The sequence below is a fragment of the Cyclopterus lumpus genome, chromosome 6, assembly GCF_009769545.1.
Source record: "Cyclopterus lumpus isolate fCycLum1 chromosome 6, fCycLum1.pri, whole genome shotgun sequence".
Classification (NCBI taxonomy): Eukaryota; Metazoa; Chordata; class Actinopteri; order Perciformes; family Cyclopteridae; genus Cyclopterus; species Cyclopterus lumpus.
In genome coordinates, this window is record NC_046971.1 from 10,056,716 (window position 1) to 10,074,187 (window position 17,472).

The 17,472-nt window shown below is 41.3% G+C and overlaps 1 protein-coding gene across 2 annotated transcripts; it reads right to left on the bottom strand.

The window, feature by feature from the left end:
• Positions 1 to 57: 57 nt before the first annotated feature.
• pkp3a (plakophilin 3a) lies at positions 58 to 15,972 on the bottom strand. Of its 2 annotated transcripts, XM_034535418.1 has the most exons (14): positions 15,892 to 15,972; positions 13,689 to 13,866; positions 9,425 to 9,516; positions 8,229 to 9,004; positions 7,295 to 7,418; positions 6,071 to 6,275; positions 4,592 to 4,766; positions 4,133 to 4,250; positions 3,874 to 4,038; positions 3,594 to 3,776; positions 3,344 to 3,497; positions 2,549 to 2,744; positions 2,281 to 2,368; positions 58 to 1,147 (listed from the first exon to the last, which is right to left on the bottom strand). In XM_034535418.1, exons 1-14 carry the CDS (start codon positions 15,898 to 15,900, stop codon positions 1,106 to 1,108), a joined length of 2,505 nt encoding a protein of 834 aa, XP_034391309.1. In that variant the 5' UTR covers positions 15,901 to 15,972; the 3' UTR covers positions 58 to 1,105. The 2 variants fall into 2 exon arrangements, with proteins under 2 accessions (XP_034391309.1, XP_034391308.1); XM_034535417.1 differs by lacking the exon at positions 15,892 to 15,972 and having other exon boundaries at positions 13,689 to 14,022.
• Positions 15,973 to 17,472: the final 1,500 nt, after the last annotated feature.

Sequence of the window (17,472 nt, forward strand, 5' to 3'; positions counted from 1 at the left end):
CAGCATATGCTGCAGCGCACACATGCATACACACACTCACGAAAAAACGCTTCAAAATTACATTTCACTTCCAAATCTGTAACTTTATTAGTTGAAAAATATCCAGATGAAACATCTGCCTGTAGACAACTTAAACGCAAATATAAAACAGTGAGAATCCACACAGAAACACAAGGTGAACCATTTATGTCGCAGGACGGTAATAACTATGATATTTAAAGTTTTGTATCAAAACCTCAACAAAAGAAATTAAAATATTAAACTTGAATGTGAAGTGATAGATTTAGCAATAAGACCTCAAATACAAAACAAATACGGTATTTGTTCTGGAATCAAAGTTAGGATACCCTTTTCATCCCTGGTGAACTCTGGTGAGTTTTGTTTGACAAAACAATTACAAATGTCACTCATCAGCATTTTGTATGACAAGACCCACATTTTGCAGGCATAATCATTATCAACAGATTTCTGAATCAAAGATCCACATTTCTTTAAATCTCCTGTGGTTTACATTAAATTATAACCATGTTATAATTTAGACTCATTGATAGACACATATTTATCTCTTCAAAATCTCTGAATACAAAGCGTGCAAATGGAATATATAAAAATTTGATTTCTGTGTAAAATAAGCAATATTTACAAAAGTACACTTGATGGCATTTCTGCTGTGATTGAGGTGCAACCGTGAGAAGACAAGGCACAAGTGTCCACCATGTTGTCCATCAACAGTTGCTCAACTGGCAGAAACAAAAGCTTTCATATGAATACATGTTGCTCCGACAGACAAGACATCCCTGATTCCAAGCTAAAACATATAGTGTTCAAACAAAGAGAGTAAATGGTTATGGTGCACACATCTGTATCAGAGTCCATCAATAGTCCAGCGTACCGGATCCACATTTCTTGAACTGTCCGTTGAGTTTTAAAAATACTCAAGTCCTGATCCTCCATCACTTGCGTGTCCATGTTGTCATCATAAAATATGGCAAATAAGAACTGAACCTACGCTATATTTGAATAATATAAAAAGTCTCTTTACTCCACAGACGGCTGGTGGAGTGTAGGCCCGAGATCACTGTTAAAGAAGTGAACTACTTTGGCTTTAGATCGTCATGTCTACAAAATCGCGTCTTGTGAACCCTTTCTGTAACACAAAAAACAAGATAGTGTTATGACACATAAAAAGTGTAAAAAAAAAGTTATTATTCAAACATGAATTATACTGTACACCACAGAGGGGTAAACAAAAGCATCCTTGATTTTGACATTTGACCTAGAGTGAAACTCTGGACTCCCGATACAACAAATTCCATTTCAGAGTTACGCAATTCAGAGTTTGAATAGCTTATATTTTGTGAATGTACACATTTTCTTGGTACAGTTAGTGGTGCAGGTATCTTGGGATAAAAGTGTTTGTAAGACAAGCTTTAAAGCTTGTTCTTGTTCTGCTGGGACTTGTTTGTTGAGAAATACCACACCCTGGGGAGAGGCAAGTTGTGATCTGCAAAAAGCAGAAAGTGTACAACACCTGACCCTGCCCAAGACATGAACACGCCTGTGCCTGTGTGTGTGTATGTGTGTGCGTGCGTGCTTGCGTGCGTGCGTGTGTGTGTTGAAAGAACAGCAGTAACTGTTAACTGTCAGAGATATAGAGGATTTGAACTTGTGTCAACCAATAGACAAGGGAATTGCAGAGAGAGAGGAATGTTATCCGTCACACACACACACACACACACACACACACACACACACACACACACACACACACACGCTCTGTCACTCTCACTCGTTTTCAAGCTTGGGCACAAACACGCAGATATAATAATGAGGGTGTGGCTCCATGAAGAGAAAACGTTTCCATTACAGAATCCAAATTTGCTGTTGATGTTCGAGTCCAGGTGACTTTTGAGAAAGAGATTTTTGTACTGAACTGTCGTTTAAAAAATATGCACAAGGTTACTTTTTTTTCCTTTCATATATTTTCTATTCTGAATTAAATATCACAATAATATGTGAGGAGAATACTTTTAAGTCCCTCAATGAGATGTTGTAAAGTGCAGTATAGTCATACAATAATATGAGCTGGTAATGATAAAAGACATTTTTAAAGTGATTTTATAACAGTGCTATCTGTATTATCAGTATCGGGATATTAGTAACAGATAAAGATACTGCTGAAACCTACGATAGACTATTGGAAATCTGATGCTTTGATGTATTATTGATTTTCCCTCTCAGTTTTCTTTGATCGTGCAGAGCTCGATTTTAGTCTCTTACCTCTTTGTAGTCTTTGTGCAGTTTCTTGTACTGGAACATGTTGCTGAGCACGGTGGCTGCTGCTTTGGCTGCTTTGGTCTTCCCAGAACTAGTGAAAACAGATCCATGCACAGTTAATGCTTGGTACAAATAATCTGGTTTCAGAAGACAGACAGCAATATTCAACATTTAACATCAAATGTCATGAAAATGTGCAAATGTCTGCATCAGGTTAAGTACACAATTACCTAGTTGGACATGATAAATCCATTCCACTTCAACCACTCACCTGTTGTCATGTGAAGTCTTGATGCCGACCAGTTTTTGCAAGCCATCAAAGAAGTTGATGTCTCTGGCGGCTACGGTGCTGCTGGTCACCAAGTTATTGAGAACACCGCAGATGTTGACCGTCACTTCGCTGGAGGGCTCCTTCTGGTGTCCATCACAAGGCAGCTTGGTCACCAGGTTGTTCACCACCTTTGTAGCTGGAGATAAACCAGTAAGTATTGTTAAGATGTATTCTAACAATCAGATAATTCACGTTAGCAATGGGATCCTGCGTGAACACTAATAAAACTAATATTCAGCATTCTTTTTTTGTTTTTTACTTTTAATAATTTTAATTGAATGTTATAGGCAGATGCTTGTTTAATTCTGTTCAGGCTTTATTTGTTTATTCTGGGTATCCAAGATGTTTCATTTTTGTGTCTGAATTTGTTGCTTGACTTTATTCAATTATTATTTATACAATCAGAATTTGACTGATCTGTAGAAATAACTTGTTGTTCTTATTTTTCACGTAAACAACCAATGAAAAAGTCAAAGAAGTGATACCACGGAAATTCAGAATAATGCTTTTAAAATGAATTTAAACGCTATAAAGTCAGTGCAGTTTACGTTTCAACATGAATATTATGATGCAACACTGGTGAGAAGATTATTATAGACAATTACTGGAATTACTCTAAAATGTGATAAAACAACACATTTGACTATGTTATTAAAAGTATAGTCTGTTAACGGGTAGCTCAGAGCATCATATTATTTATATCTACCAAGGTTAATAAAGAAAAAAAGAACTGACCCATGTCATTCTTATCTTTGGCATGTCGGGACAGATTTCGGAGGAGGCCTGTGAGAGAACGCAGCTCCAGATCATTGCTGGTGCGCAGGAGGTCCAGCAGCACGGGCAGGATGCGCTCCTGCTCCAGAGCCACCCGGCTCAGCACAGAGGCCCACTGCAGGGCAAAGAGGGGCAAATTCAATATTGGACTTCAAAAAGATTGTTTTATTTGAATGCCTTTTACAGGCAAACTAACAAATTTGCTGCTTACCCTCTTGTCTCCAGCTGTGATGTTCTGCAGCGCTCCGGCAGCTGCCTCGCGGGTGGTGGAGTTGATCTCACACTGATTCAGCACACGTTTGTACAACCCCACTATCTGTGGGTGCCACAGCCACTCCACGCCCTTTGGCACCCGAGCGACCTCGGTGAAAGTGGAGAGATCCTGGTTCTTCCTCTGTTAGGGGACGGAAGAAACGAGGAGACATTGGTGAGACGGATGAATCTTGTCTGTACACACAAAAAGCTGAGGGATAACTCTCACATGTGCTTACATTCTTGGCTTTCCGGCTCTGAGGTGTAAAGCAACCAATGGCTTCGCCCTTCCCTGAGTCCTGACCTCTGGTTGGTCCTTCCAGGCGCATCATAGCAGATGGAGGCATCTCACTGTAGAGCTGGTAGGAGAGGTTCCTCAAGACACACACTGCATTTTCCACCCCCTAAGAAAAACACACACACAGACAAATAAATACACACGCCTTGGTGTGAACAGAAACAGCCGCTTGAATTCAGCTCCATCTAGTCTTTTCTCACCTTGTCTTCTGTCTTGTTTTCATCAAGGGAGGCATTGATGTAGCCAACCAAAGAGTCCACCAGTCCATGTGTTTCTCTCATCTGCTGACGGGTCTTCTCATTCACAGAGCTCATATTCCTGAGCACACAAAGAGCAAGAGGGATGTTTTAGGTACAAATCAAGTCAGGAATCCTGCATGTTATTACATTAACCAGAGGCATATAGAAAATGCAGAACAGTTTGTCTTAGGAGTTGGTTTCTGCTCCTTGCACTTTGCTGCACGATATATATATATCACGCAAAAAAAAGGATAGGTATGGTAAAGGCTCCAATGGCTGTGAGCTAATACTTGAGTGAGAGTGTCCTGGCAGAACAAGTTCCCAAAATATTAATGTGATCATCGGAGAAAAGGCGGACGCAGAAATGTATTTTAACAAAGGAGCAACCACAGACACAAGACACAGATATGTGAGATGAACCTGAGGCATCCTGTGGTGTTGTAGAAGATGTCTGCCTCAGAAGGAGAATGCTGGATGCCCTCAGAGTCTCCGCCGCCTGACAGAGGGATGAGGATCTTATCAGTCAGCTCAGGAAGTGTCTCCCTAGCCAGTTTCTCCTTCAGGTTGTCTTTGGATGAAAGGTTCCACAGGATACCTGCACACATACACACCAGTGGAGAGTCAGCAAAACTGACATGCATGCTTCATTTTGCACATGCATGTAGACATTTTAACTTCAATCTTGGAGATTACCATTATTTTAAGGTAACCTCAGTTTTGAAGGAGCAGTGTGTGAGCAGTTTCGTGGCATCTCGTGGGTAGGTTGCGGAATTTATCCAACGGAATAACCCAAGAGTGTTGGAGAGCCGCGGTGGTTTTTAGGTCATGTAAAAAACACTCAAAGCCCTCTCTTGAGAGCCAGCGTTTGGTTTGTCCATTCTGGGCTACTGTAGAAACATGGTGGTGCAAAATGTCGGACTCCATGAAGAGGACCTGCTCTTTATGTAGATATAACATTGTATTCTAAGGTAACGCAATCAAAATTATTCTTATGACAACATAGTTGTAGATATTATATATTTTGTTGCTATTATAACACCCTGTCCCTTTAAGACACTGGGAAGTTAGCTTAGTTGCTTTCTTGCTGAGAGTTAGATGGAAAGCTTGATGCCACTCTCAGACCTGAAAGTGGTTTCAATCTTCTGATCTAACTCAACACAAGGAAAAAACTTCCCAAAATGTTGAACTTGGACATATGGAATTCCTTTCAAAACCTCTGAGAGAAACTAAAATTAGTCAGGCTATAAAATTAGTTGTCACTATATGGGAAAAGGTGCACACCTGCAGTTGCGATGTTCTTTTTTTCAACTTTGAACCTGCTGATATAAATCTAGGTGTAACGGCTCAAAGGAAAGAGTGACAAGGCCATAACTCATAAAGGGAGTATACTATATACTATAAAGAGGTATACAGTATACAGGCCCTGGCAACTCCAACACATGCCTTTATCCCCCCTTCACACACACCTTATAGTAAAGTCCACCTCTGACTGTAGTGTGTACATAGACACACTAAAAGAACTATGATTGGCATTAATGTTGAGTACTGAAAAACTCTACCGAGTAAAAGAATAACGTCTCTCCCGTCTCTGAAAATACAAAACTATCTCAAACTTTAATTCAGGCACAGTTAATGCTCATAATCTGTAGATTATCGTAGAAGTGAGTAGTTATAACTTGCCACCGTCCTGCTGTGTGTTTGCTGCTGAATAATATCAATCTCAAAACTTTGCTCAAAACATTTCAAGGACACTGCTGTGCAGAATATGTTGCATCCAAATATTGTTTCCAACTCATTTACACTCGAGGAAAAAGTCCAAAGCAAGCCGCCTGAGCCCAACTGTGCTTGTTGTGTCGTGTTTTTTAAATTTTTTTATTCCTGTCATGGGGATTTTCCTACCAGTGATGTTTTTGTGGAGCTCTTCATCAGGATCTTTGAGTGCCTCGACCAGCTGTGGGATGCCACCCTCCTCGATCAGGGCCACCTTGTTGTCCATGTTCTCATAAATGAGGTTGCGTGTGGCGCCAGTGGCATAACGCTGCACTTCTTGGTTGTCGCAGTTGAACAGCTTCACCAGCTCAGTAATGCCCTTCAAGCGACGCACCTAGAAACCAGGTGGCAGGAAAAACATTCTGCTTAGGATATTTACTGTTTTTGAAACTACAGGGATTAGGTGAAAATATATATATATCATGGATTGAAGTGTAGAATATATATGTGATTATAGCAACAAGTTATCAGTGTCCCCGGCTTGGATCCATGGTGCATAGACATGCATTGCTTTCACCACTACGAGTGGCCAAAAGGAAAAGTGAAATTTTGGAAGATACACTTGTTTGCTTTCTTACCGAGAGTTAGATGTAAAGAATATCACTCTTATGTCTGTATGGTAAATATTAAATGAGGGTCACGACTATTGTGTTACCTTTTGGCAGAGCCAGACTAGTTTCCCTCTTTATGCTAAGCTAAACTAACCGGCTGCCAGCTGTTCCTTCAGATTTGCTGCACAAACGGTGGTATCAAGCTTCTCATCTACCTCTCAGCAAGAAAGCAAATGTGTTTATTTCACCAAATATCAAACCATTAAATCATCTAGATCTCTTTTCGTTAAACTCAAGAGCATCCACAGATCTACACAAAACCTCAACGAGTGAGTGAGCTCTCTGTTCCCAATATTGTATGTCTTCCATTCAACATCTGTACAGGGCAGCTGCTATTCATACATCATTCAAGTCAAAAACTCACCTGTTCAAACTGGTATACTCTTTATAACTGGACCCTGTGCACTTCACTTGTTTTTATGTTCTGTTTTAATTTTCAATGTTGTTCCTATCTTTCATGCTTTTATCTTTTATCCTGTATTATTTTATTGTAAGGTGACCTTGGGTGACTTGAAAGGCGCCTCCAAATAAAATGTATTATTATTATTATTATTATTATTATTATTATTCAACTGGAGCACACCAGAACCAAAGAAAAAACTGCTTCTCCATGTCACCAGAAATGGAGAAGCATCCATCGTTTAAAGGAAAACAATTTTCATGACTGAGTTTCTATATAAAGGATAGCAGAGAAGAACAACCCAGAGTAAATCTGACCACAAGTTCAATCAGTTTGAGTTACCTCGTCTTTGGCCTCGCTGTCATTGTAACACTCATGTTGAATGTAGGCGGCACCCAGGACCTGCAGGTCGTGGTCGGGCTCTCTCAGGTTTTGCACTGCGGTGGGCATGTCCAAGGCCGCGATCCTAGCAAAGGAGCAAATGAACATATTCAACCAAAGAATCTCAAACATTTCAATTATGGCATCCTGACGTCATGTTTGGTTTCATAAAATATGACGTTTGGCTGTTTGAATGAAAAGCAACAGTCATTATTCGGAGATGATTTGTTTCTCGTTATAAATACTGCTTGTTGAATTAATTCCAAATCACACAGCGGTCTGTCTGTGAATCAGCTTGGCAAGCAACATGCTGTGGGATGTGTGAAATGTGAGGGCCTGGAACTGAGTTGCCACACCAAAAACCAGTCCTGTCACTAAGGAGCCACCTCCCCATGTACAGGCTTAGGAAATATACTGCTCACATCACACACTCCCTCACTAAAACTCCTGACACATCATGCTGGTGTATCACATTGACTCACTTATCACAAACCTATTGTTCCCTATTGAAGATACAAAGCTTAAAAAATACTTGTTTTTAGCAGGCGTCACTCAAACACACTCTATTTGGTGAGCTAGTGAGTATCTACCGCAGTTGGACGCTGAATGTGGGACTGACTCAAGATAAACTACGTGCCCATGTTACTTGTAACACAGGGACGTGTCAGCCCAAAAATGTGACTCATTGTTGGGTTTTCAGTCATTTTTGGACAATGGAGAGACAGAGCTGCTGTATATCAGGCGTTGCCTCCACAAACAATACTTATTAGTAGAATCAATTTATTTTTGGTACACACTGAAGATTTTTATCAGTAATTGTATGAGAACATGCAAAAAAAAAACATTATTGTTGTGAATGTGAGCAGAAGTAATGGGTGTCATTTAAGTGTCTCACCCGCTAAGGTTGCCCATGCTGGCTCCCATCTCCATCTGCCCATCGTAGATGTCCGCGCCCCTGCCCACACTCTTCATGCTTCTGACTGACATGGCCCGGGACATGGTGCCCACACGCTGCATTAGGTTCCCCTGGGAAGCAGAGGACACTCCGGATGCCATGAACCCTCCTCCGTCAACTCTGTCGCCACCGTAGACGCTCCCACCTTGGATCATCTGCCCCGACATGGAGCCCATGCTCACCCGGTTTCGGTTTGTAATCCTGCTGATGGTGCGGTGGGCTGGGCCTTTGTAAGAATGTTGCTGGCTGAACTCCGCCTCTCCTCCTGTCATCCCTCCGCCGCGGGAAAGAGTGCCACTAAGAGATCGGAGCATGGAGCCCTCTCCTGATCTCAACTGGGTGGAGTAGCCGTTGATTGCCCTCTGATCGTACTGGCGTCTGGTAGTGGCATCACGGTCGGAGACCAAACTGCCGGCATCGCTGCCATCCATCATCCAGGGATTCACATGCACTGAACCTTGATTCATGGAGCTCATGGAGCGCATGGCCTGCGTGGAGAGCATCTCTCGCTCTATTCGGCTTTGTTGCCCGCCGTCCCCTTGGTAGCCACCCGTGGTTATGTCTTCTCGGTAAAAACCACCGCCACCACCACCAATTCCACCTCCACCACCACCCATTCCACCTCCACCACCCCCGACAGTGATCCTGTGATACTGGGCCATGTCTGGACCGGCAGACTGGCTGCTGAAGCCTGTTCTCTGGGATATGCGCGGGCCCTGAGAATGATGAAGAGGAGGAACTGTAAATGAGTCACAGCATATCGACAGAAATGTATTTCCATTCCTCATATAAACAAAGATTTGTTTAGGAGATGAGGGCATTATTATTATCAGATAAGGACACATCAAAAAGCAGTATGATTTCTATAATGCAGCTTCAGGTTTCTCTTAAGCTCAGAACATCTGTGCCAAAAAGAATCCCTAAAATGGAGGAATCTAGAGGGTGGACTTGAAACCCCCGAGCTGATCTCATTACGGCGCACTGTGAAATACCACACACGCCGTTTCCTCGGTGACCCACTGTGGCACTAGCAGAGGGTCAGTGAAGAGTTTAAACGACACATTACATGATCAGCTGGCTATGTCCATGACGTGTGAACAGATGCTGAAACAGTGAAGTAATGCTGTAGTACTCACCATTGTTCTGGAGCCCGAGTACATGTAGGAGGATTTAGAGCTGTAGTTTGGGTTAAAGGTTTGATATTTCATAGCTGTAGAACCGCCGTGCTCTGGAGGGAAGCAGGGAGACAGAATAACAGATGAATACCACATATAATATCACATTTATATCAGTGCTACAACTGTAATAAAATGTAGCTTTACTGAAAGACAAAAACTGGTTTCCGCCGTTTACACAGAATAACATAGACTATTAATTAAAGCATACAGAGAAGTTGTACTTGTATTTGCTTTTCCTAACTGTAACATGTAACGCCTTAAAGGATAGCTTCAAGGTTTTTCAACTGTCTTAAAACAAAAATAGAAAGAGATCTTTTAACGGCAGTATGAGCAGGAGCAATGATTATAAGAACAAGCAGTGTATTTCAGTCACCTCTTGAAAGGACATTCAGTTAAAAAGTAACTTAAATAATCATGATTAAAAAGGTCATGGCATAGTGGATGCGTTTGTCCTTTAAAAAGTAGCATCACTGTCAAACGCAGTGGCTGGCTTCGAAAACAAGTCCAGGCAGAAACAACATAAAAACTATTGAAAGCTAGCGTATTCATTTTTTGGTTCAGTGTGCACTTTTGGTGAAATGTATGCATCAGAAGTGGTGAAAAATAGTTTTGCAAGCAAGGAGTTCTCATTTGTCTTTACTCTGGAAGTAGACTCAGCTGACAAATGCAGTTTTTTGTGTTTTCTACTTCATCATGTATTTTTCAAAATTTGTAATTTGTCAACACACGGATTAATGCCCTTTTGTAGTCGCGTAGAAGAAGAACAACGTTGGCCATCTTGATAATATTAAACAAGTTCTACCAAGAGTCAAGCCTGACCTTTGGTGGTGTTCCTGCACATAACAATCACATTACATTACATGTCATTTAGCTGACGCTTTTATCCAAAGCGACTTACAATTATGTTATATTCATACAATGTAGACACAGCTACAGGGAACAATTTAGGGTTAAGTGTCTTGCTCAAGGACACATCGACTAGTGCGGGGATTGAGCCGCCAACCCCCTGATTGAAAGACGGAGCAGCTAACCACTGACCACTGACCCACAGTCGCCTCAATTAAAAAACATTTTTTGTAAAAAACTTTTACGGCCTTGTGTTTCAAAACTAAAACACATTTCTTTGGGTTGTTGTTTTTTTTATTAAATTCCCTGTGACTCATATAAGTTTATCTAAATATAACAGGATTTTTACTGTAGAAGACTTACTGTAAACGTGAAAGAATTCAAAGTAAAACAAACTGTGTTGATGTAACAAATGGCACAGCGAGGTGGAGCATAACGAGGTGTAACGCCTCTTTAATTTACAACAATGAAAGACAACCAGTTGAATTAGCAGGTGTCCTGTTGCACTTAAGACTGAGGTTACAGTTGCACACACGGCCCGTCACAGCAGTCACCAGGTGTGACGTCTCTGGTTACCCTTCAGTCGGAGGGAACCGTTCACAAACACAAAGACGCTCTCGGCCCGCTCAGCATGTGAAGTAAACAATAAAGAAAAGGACTACAGCCAAGCAAGGGGCTCTAAGCTAAATGCTAACATGGGGTTTAGTGCGTTGGCATGCTAACATTTTTGCTGATTAGCACCAAACACAAAATTGAGCTGAGGGCGATGGGCATTTCATTAGTTTTGCAGGTATTTAGTGTAAGAATTCAACTAAATGAATTGACCTGAAGATGACCTATGATTAATAATTAGCACCAAAGTTATTACAAATCATCCTCAAGGAGACCTAAATATCTACAGTTTACGAAAAAACACTAACATGTCAACTTTATAGTGGCGCTAGAGGGAAGGTCAGAGAGTCACCAAAGTCAGTACGATTGACCCTCTGGGGACCATGAACAGCTGTACAAAATGTAATTGCAATTCAATGGATTAGTGCTAGACTGGCTGAAAGACACGGCAGCCAGCAGGCAGTGTTTGACGATGTGTAACATGCTCTGACACGAGGATCAAGCCTATGGTCCCAGCTGCAATGATCATGATTCAAAACTGACTAATGCCTTTGTCTCGTTCGCTTAACAACCTCAGACGACTTTATCCGCCAGGAAAAATAACGAATTAATTATGAGCAAACATTACGAGAAACCAAAGGCAGGTTAATGCATGTGGTGTGTGCACGTGAACGTGTGTATGTTTCAGGTTTTACATTTCCCATGTGAGCCGAGGGGAGGGGTGAACTACCTTCACGTTTCTATGCAGCACACACACACGCACACACATACCAAACCAGTTGGTGTAGAAGAAAATTAGCCAAATGCGGCAACGCCCAGCACACCTTTGCATCACACAGAAAGCACACCCTGGAAACAGATCTGTTTTTATTAGGTGTTGTCTTTTGAAATATGTACTTTGGTCATAAAGCCTTTCCGTAAACACCATTTTTTTTTCTCTACTCTCACTTTCTGCCGAGACTTGCATACCTGTGAACACCAATTAGTCCATAAATGGACAATTGTTGAGAGGAGAGTTGCAGAATCCTCTGGGTGCTCTCATGAGTGCATTCATTCATAATGAGCTCTTCTGAAGCAACAAACCACTGAACTGGCAGCGATCCCCGCTGTGTCGTTAGGAAGTCTTCTCTGCCTCTTGGTCAGGTTTCAAAAGACAATGAATATGACGTGGCAGCATTTTGTGACTGTATGTTTTTACTCCCGGCAAAGCCCTGTGCAAAGGACAGGCGGAGATAGCAGTGTGCAAAACAGCGCTCAGCCTAGTTTTTCATTCAGTACGGCCACGTTTGACAAACATAATGGAGGTCAACTAAAAAAAAAACTGACAGTGACTCATTTCGCTGACGTGTGTCCTTCTGCATTCCCAAATAAAGAAATGTCACGAATAGTATGTTGTTTCCCTCGAGACAGTTAGCCCACAGGGAATATGCTCAAACCGGCAAAGTGAGAACAAGATTCTTCTTCACAATCCAGAATTTTTAAAGTCATAAAAACAAGAAGCTGATGTCAATTACGGGACGTGAAGGAAATGTAATTTTTTGCATCAAGAAGGTGCAAGTTTCAGTCACCAGATTTCGAAACCACAGTGGAGGAAACAAGTTCCCAGCTCTACTGGAAACATTTATGGGAGCCTCACTGCTGCTTACATAACAATCCCACCTTGGCTGACTTTGTCTGCGTGCCGAGACGACTAGACACTGTTTGACAATGCGTCTTCTTTGAACAGACAACACAACAACAACATCATCTCTCAGGTATCTCTGCTCCTAAAGCCGAGTGAGACCTGAAACCCAACCCCACAGAGGGAGGCTTTCACCTTGCTGTGCTATCAGGGAAGTTCATGAAAGCAGCACTTGTTTGAGCCTGTTACACATTAACCCTTTCTCATGTACAGGATCGCCTCGTACAGCACGGTCGCCACTGAGGCTTCAGGTTCGTCTGCTACGAACCTGCAGAGCAGCCGAATAGGCACATTCCCAAATGAGCTGACGAGGCCCACAGGGACGAACGTACACAAAACAACACCTGTTTAAGGTGAAAGCTTCTGCGCTGATATAGGTCACTTTGGGGAAATACTGAAATTGGTTCTTGTAAAATAATAAACTATAAAATAAACAATCAAACTAGAGCTGAAACAATTCATTCCAATAACCAATTTGTCAGGGGACTTAATGTCCACTATTTGAAAAATTGGTACGTCATTTTTAAAGCAATAATTACTTTAGTTGTCTTTGTCTTATATGATAGTGAGCTGAATACATCTAGGTTGTAAACGGATTGCATGCTGCTATGTAAACTGCCCCAACTGATTTATAAATGAATGACCTGATAAAAAATTAGAATAGTTATCTCAATGTTATGCTTGTCTGGGGTGATTAAAAAAGGGGAAACACAGTAAACAGGTTATAAACAGGAATACAACAGTTATGCTCATCACTAGAGCCCGATAACCCACCCAAAACTATATTTAAGCGTTTTTGAGTATTGTGGCCAAAAGAGACAGGACTGACTGGTGAGACAAGAGTTTGAATTCCCCGTCTATATTGGCCTAACATATATGTGATATGTGATATGTTATTATTAGACTGTATAAACCAATTGCCTTTTGTCAGACACCTGCACCTGAAGCTGTGTGGGGGCTCAGAGCGCTGTTTACCTCCTGAGCCCAACTCCTTCTCCAGCTCTTAAATACTCTCACGAAGCAGAACAAACATCCGGTACAGTTCCTCGCGGAAGCGAGTACAAATACTTGTTTGATGTTTACCTGACATGGCGTATTGTGCGGACGATCCATTTTGACGCGGAAGTGTGGACTTCTCCGCCATTCTCATCTTGACCTGCTGGTGGACGCGGCGCGCTCTGGCCATCTCGTCCAACACGGGGCCCCCGTTCCCGAGGTGGATCTCAGACGGGAGTCCATAGGTAGTGACCGAGGTGTTGGGCTGTAGAGCGGACAAAAACACGTTCTCTGAGGCCACGGCGCTCATGGTGGGAAGTTAAGAAGAGAGACGCGAAGAGAGACGCGCCTGGGCAGTAAACCGTGGTGCGGCAGGCTGCTTGCGCGGCTGAAAGTGCGTGAGAGGCGCTCACCGCTCACAGAGCTGCACATCAGCAGGAGGCGGAGCCTCGGAGTCAGTGGACTCAGCACCTACCTGACTCACAGGTGCTCTTTCGCGTCTTCTTTGGCGATTTACGGCCGTCGTTAATCGTTGCGTAACTCCCTTGGTGTTAGTCTCTTTAAATGTACATTTATTTTTAAGTTGTCTAATTAGTCTTCTTATTAAACTATATAGCAATTGAATTCCACAACAACAAAAAACACAATGACTTCAATAACTTTTTTTTTTTTAAAGGCATAACTGGAAAATGTTCTCACTCAGCCATATTCCCTTTTTTTTTTCTATTCTATATTGAATTTTAACAGACGACCTGAAAACAACGGCGTTATGTCAACATTTTAAAAATAAACTTTAAATAAAAGGGTAAATACATGAATGTACCATCACGATTTAAGTGGATTGGAAATTAAGATCCATTATGGAATTAACAGTGTGAATAAACCAGGTCAAATAACAGCTATATGACTGGTCAGTGTAGTCACATCCAAGTTAATAATAACACTATGATGACACATGTCATCCAGTGTGACAACTCTGTTATTTACAGTGGTGGAATGTAACAAGTACATGTAACAAGTACTGTAAGTAAGTATTGTACTTATACTTGAGTATTTAGGTTTCACAATACTTTATAGGCTACTTCTACTTAACTACATTTATGGAACAACATTAGTTACTCATTCATTTTCAAATTAGGAATATTAATAAAAAATATATAAATCAACAAATGAATTATGTTGTCTCATTATGGATTAAGCTACCCACCAGATACATTAGTTGTAATTTACCTGCTGCAACATGAAACGTGATGAACACATTAATGCCTCACTAGTTATAATCCAGTCCATCCATCTGTTATCTGCACTTATCCTATTCAGGGATGTAGGGGCGCTGGAATCCCCACTGACGTTGGCGCAAAAAATTTAAACCCTGCACAGTTGCAGGCGCTCACATAGAGACAGACAACCATTCACACCGACGGGTCAACACAGAGGGCCATTGAAACTTTTACTTATTAACAGATCTGAGTACTTATTCCACCACTGGCTGTTTAGTTTTATATATTTGTTTATTTACCAACGACATTGCTGTTCTTTTTGAATCTGTAACAAACGTACCTGATATAGCTTCAATCTTAACGTTAAAGTATCCTTGGAGGACTGTTACAAGGTGTGTCAGTCTCACTCTATCATCAAGGTGGAACCACACCTATAGTTTTATCTGGTTTGTTTTATTAGAGCTTAGCAACTGTGAGTCAGTGCAGCCAGATGAAAGCCATATAACCCGTGGGAAGAATACTTGATACAAGCTGCGTGTCTGTACCTCTCAGTGTAAAAGGTTAGAACAAGTCACTGTTGGAGCAGAATAAACATCTTCAAATGGACTCAAGTATAAATAAACATCTCTTCTAATCTTTTTTTTCTGCCTGCCTTCCTTTGTTTGGGTGCATCTGAACAGAAAAAGATGAACCGCATTCATTCTAAAGATTATTCAATCAGCCAATCAGAGGATTTCATTTCCCCCAAAGCAGATCAAAGTTTTACAATGAATCGGATGCAGAAGCAGATCTATAGAAGCATCCTTCCTCTGCTCATCCGCTCCATGTTTACCGGAATGATCACCTCTCACTTTTGCACATATTTGTTCATACTGACTTCACCTTCATTGTCATGGCATGTGTAGAAACAATCAATCACAGCTTCACAATCAATCACAGCTTCACAATCAGGGGTCTAATCTTGGGACAAATGTTCTCAGTTTAATTAATTTCACTTGATTTTTTAAAAGGGCCGCAAAAAAAAGAAAGTGGTATACATATCTAAAATGAAAGCACAGATTTTGACTCACCATTACCATTGATGCTGCGTTGCTTGTAGGTTTTCTCCTCTCTGATGAAGTGCACAGAGTGATCTGATCTGGTACCAATATTAGAGAGTATCAAAAGATATCGTCATAGTCACCGCCCTCAAATTTACAATCATCAGATACACAGAGCATACACAGCACAAGAGATGACTCAAAGGAGAGGTTGACAGCACAGGGTGTGTTCAGAGGCAGACACGTCGGACTGCGACAGAAAGGACGAGTCGGACAGACAAGTTGTGTTTGTGCTTCTGCTTTTCTACGATAAAGCTATTTCTTTTCTAACAAAACAGTTCTGAGTTACTGCGTTTTGCATTATAAATTTGCACAATACATTTTATTATTGACGTGTGATTCAACATCAGGGCTGTTTTTTTGTTGTTGTATGTTGCAACATTTCATTGATGACTCACTCCAAAACCAAAGCCAAACACCAGCTGTTTTACTGGATTCCCAGCCCAGTTCACATGGTACAGAGGGACAGAAATCAGCCTCAAGGGTGACACAGATCAGTGTGTGTGTGTGTGTGTGTGTGTGTGTGTGTGTGTGTGTGTGTGTGCGTGCGTGCGTCAGAGAAAGTGATTACACCAGTGACTGAGAGTTACACCCTTGCTCTGTCTAATGTCTCGAGCGTTAGGAGCCAACCGTCTTTCTGTCTGGTAATCTCTGAGGATACATTACAGTACATAAAGTACATGAAACCCCAAACATTACATTATACAAACATTACAATAAAAAAATATTAAGTAAAAATATATTTTTTTGTGTTCACGTAGAAAGAGATACAGCATGGACAGAGGATGAGACAATGGGCCCAGACATACAAAAGGCCCCACGCTGACAAGACAGCATACACAACCCATAAAGCATCGTTATTAAACCCAGTAAGGAAATATTTGATGTTTTATAATGTTGGGCTAAATATAAATAATTTTATGTCTGGTATGTTTTTAGAGCTGCCATAGAGGGCCAAGAGTCCCCAGATGAGTGATGCCAAAATAATAATAAAGCATCTCAAAGAGTTCTTTCACATATAGATATGTTAATATATATTTAATTAGGATATTAATATAATATGTATATAAGTATGCCCAAGTAAACACATTGAGTAATAAAAGAGACTGCTGACTACAACTTTGTGAGACTAAACTAACTCGCTGGCCGCCCTTAGGACCCGTCCTATAATGTCTGTTAGCCTAGCTATGATGCTAACCGGCGCTACGAAGTAAACGGACCCAGGAAGAGAGCTTTTGATCTTGTAGTCCAAAGATAGGCTACCTGGTCCGAATATAAAAAAATAAAAAAATTGTTCTCTATTTCATAATTAAATTAAGTTCTGATTTATTTATTTTTTTACGAAAATTAAAGTCAAATAAAAAATGTGCTTCAACGTTTTCAGAGTAAAGAAGCTCCACAAGACCTTCAACTCGCTGACCTCTCTCTCTGGTCCTATGGTGTGGGAGCAGGGCAGATTGATACTTTCTTTCTGGAGGTCGCTCCGGGTCTGTGGGATACAGCCACGCGGCTCGCCAGCGCTCGCCCAGAGCTGGCTGGAGAACCATTGGT

Bases quoted from the DNA above. Each gene is read 5' to 3' on its own strand.
- pkp3a (XM_034535417.1), bottom strand. From the start codon at position 13,911: ATGAGCGCCGTGGCCTCAGAGAACGTGTTTTTGTCCGCTCTACAGCCC. The intron at 9,517-13,688 runs GTAAACATCAAA...GCTTCCCTCCAG, and splicing joins CGCACAATACGCCATGTCAG to AGCACGGCGGTTCTACAGCT. The intron at 4,767-6,070 runs GTAGGAAAATCC...GTATGTGTGCAG, and splicing joins GCTCCACAAAAACATCACTG to GTATCCTGTGGAACCTTTCA.